This window comes from Galeopterus variegatus, unplaced genomic scaffold (genome assembly GCF_000696425.1).
Source record: "Galeopterus variegatus unplaced genomic scaffold, G_variegatus-3.0.2 Scaffold9303, whole genome shotgun sequence".
NCBI classification, from domain to species: domain Eukaryota; kingdom Metazoa; phylum Chordata; class Mammalia; order Dermoptera; family Cynocephalidae; genus Galeopterus; species Galeopterus variegatus.
This window is the reverse complement of record NW_007735414.1, coordinates 72,033-73,984: the sequence shown is the minus strand read 5'-3', so window position 1 is coordinate 73,984 and position 1,952 is coordinate 72,033. Positions and strand designations below refer to the sequence as shown.

At 33.9% G+C, this 1,952-nt stretch overlaps 1 protein-coding gene across 1 annotated transcript in view; it reads right to left on the bottom strand.

The window, feature by feature from the left end:
- Window positions 1-85: 85 nt before the first annotated feature.
- KAT2B (K(lysine) acetyltransferase 2B) overlaps window positions 86-1,952 on the bottom strand; it is a gene marked incomplete at its 5' end in the record, with an annotated part of 49,832 nt that continues 47,965 nt past the window's right edge. The window contains one exon of the mRNA XM_008593521.1: window positions 86-401. Coding sequence (XP_008591743.1) covers window positions 208-401 — 194 coding nt within the window. The remainder of the gene's footprint in view (window positions 402-1,952) is intronic.

Here is a 1,952-nt window from a genome sequence, read left to right as displayed (position 1 = left end):
TTCATAAAATAAAAATGTTCTATGACTTCAATTTAAATACATATCTGAAAAGCTAAAAGGAAGCTTTTTTTGTTTGTTTTTCAAAAGTGCTAATTATTACATTTACAAGTCTCTTCAATACATTATGTCCAGTTCTTTGTAAAACTAAACCACCTTGCTTTAGGCACACTGCTTGATGAGTTCCTAAGAAGCAGAGGGGGAAAAAAATCACTTGTCAATTAATCCAGCTTCCTTAATTTTACTGAAGAAGAATTTCTCCAGGATATTGACACATTTGTAGTATTCACTCTCAGGGGGGTTGTACTCTTTGCAATTGGTAAAGACTCGCTGTAAGTCTGCCATGAATAATTTCTTAGACACGTAGTACCTATTCTTGAGGCGTTCACTCATGGTTTTCAGATCTGCACAGGAAAAAAAGATATTAGCCATCTTTGACTCCTTTTAAACACTAGCTGGCAAAAGTGAGACTGGGGAAAAAAAAACCTACGTTGTTGGTTTGATCACATTTTTATCATTGCAATGCCTTTGTTTAAGAGAAATTCTTATGATCAAGGGAAACAGTTTTAAACCCTAAGTTCATTCTTTTGAGAGGGTTTTTTTTATGTAAAATCACAGCCATTTTAACATTAAAGGAACCATTATTAGTCATCTGGTCCAATCCCCTAGTCAGCACAAGGAAGCTAAGAAGATTAGCAGAGAAAAGTGTGATAAACTAACTACTATATTCATTCAGAGCTATACAGAAGAGGCTCTATCTACATGGCGTAGAGCAGGTGTAACATTTGTACTGAATCATTGATTTACTTAAAACAATCTTTTGTTTGTTTGTTTGTTTCCACTAAATTCACAGATGTTATGGTGTCAGGTAGACAGAACTAAAGAGACTAAAAATATACACCCACAAATACACCAGTGACCTTGCACATAAAATGGTTCAAATGAATCTTGTTTCATGCTCCATCAGTGAAATAAAAATGACAAACTTTACTTCATTATCGATTTTATAAAGCCCCAGTAAGCTTTGTGAGACTATTTTAAAAAAACATTTTCCCAATATATCTACTTTCTTTAATATGTATGATTTTACACGTAATAACAGTACTTCATCTAAACTTCTAAGAAGGCAATGCAGTTTCCTCAATCTTCAATCTCAGGCCCAATTTAAAGAATTCCATGCAGATTAGAAGATGATAACACTTTTCTATTTATAGGTCCCTGGTTATCTTTAAGTCTGGTTCTACCACTAAAAATTATAATTCTATTAACTCTACATAAAAAAATAATTCAAAACGGCTAAAGAAACACTTCTGACTACCCATATCTCAGATTCCTACTATATTAGCAAATTTTCCAGAAGGAAAGAAATGTACAACCAAATATACTGGGGTTATCATTTAATAATAAGTAAATTTATGTATAACACCCCAAACTGGGAAGAAATTCATTTGCATCAAAATCCTAAATCCACCACAAAGCACTAAAGAAAAAATAGAAAACATCTGCTTCTGACTATCTCTTGATTAAAGCCTATCTCAGTTAGAGAACATGTCACACATTTGTAAGTTCAACTTTCAATTATTCTTTCGTCTCTAACTGAAACAGTTTGGAGGGAGAGAAAAGTCTTAAAAAGTGTTAAGATTCACAAAGCCTCAGCAAATTCCCCACTGAGTGTCTCACCCAAGTGTGACTGAACAGAGCAAGATGTTCTCTCATTTAAGGAAGAAAGAACAACAGAATTGTGCCTCTCTAAGTAAAAATAGATATTTACGGTCCTTTTACCTATGCCTACCCCTTAAAATATGCTACCCAATGCAATGTTTGTATTGTTTTAGAAAGAGACAGGAAGGAAGGAAGGAAGGAAGGAAGGAAGGAAGGAAGGAAGGAAGGAAGGAAGGAAGGAAGGAAGGAACGCGACATCAACTACAATGTATATTGAGAAGTTAAAAATTTTT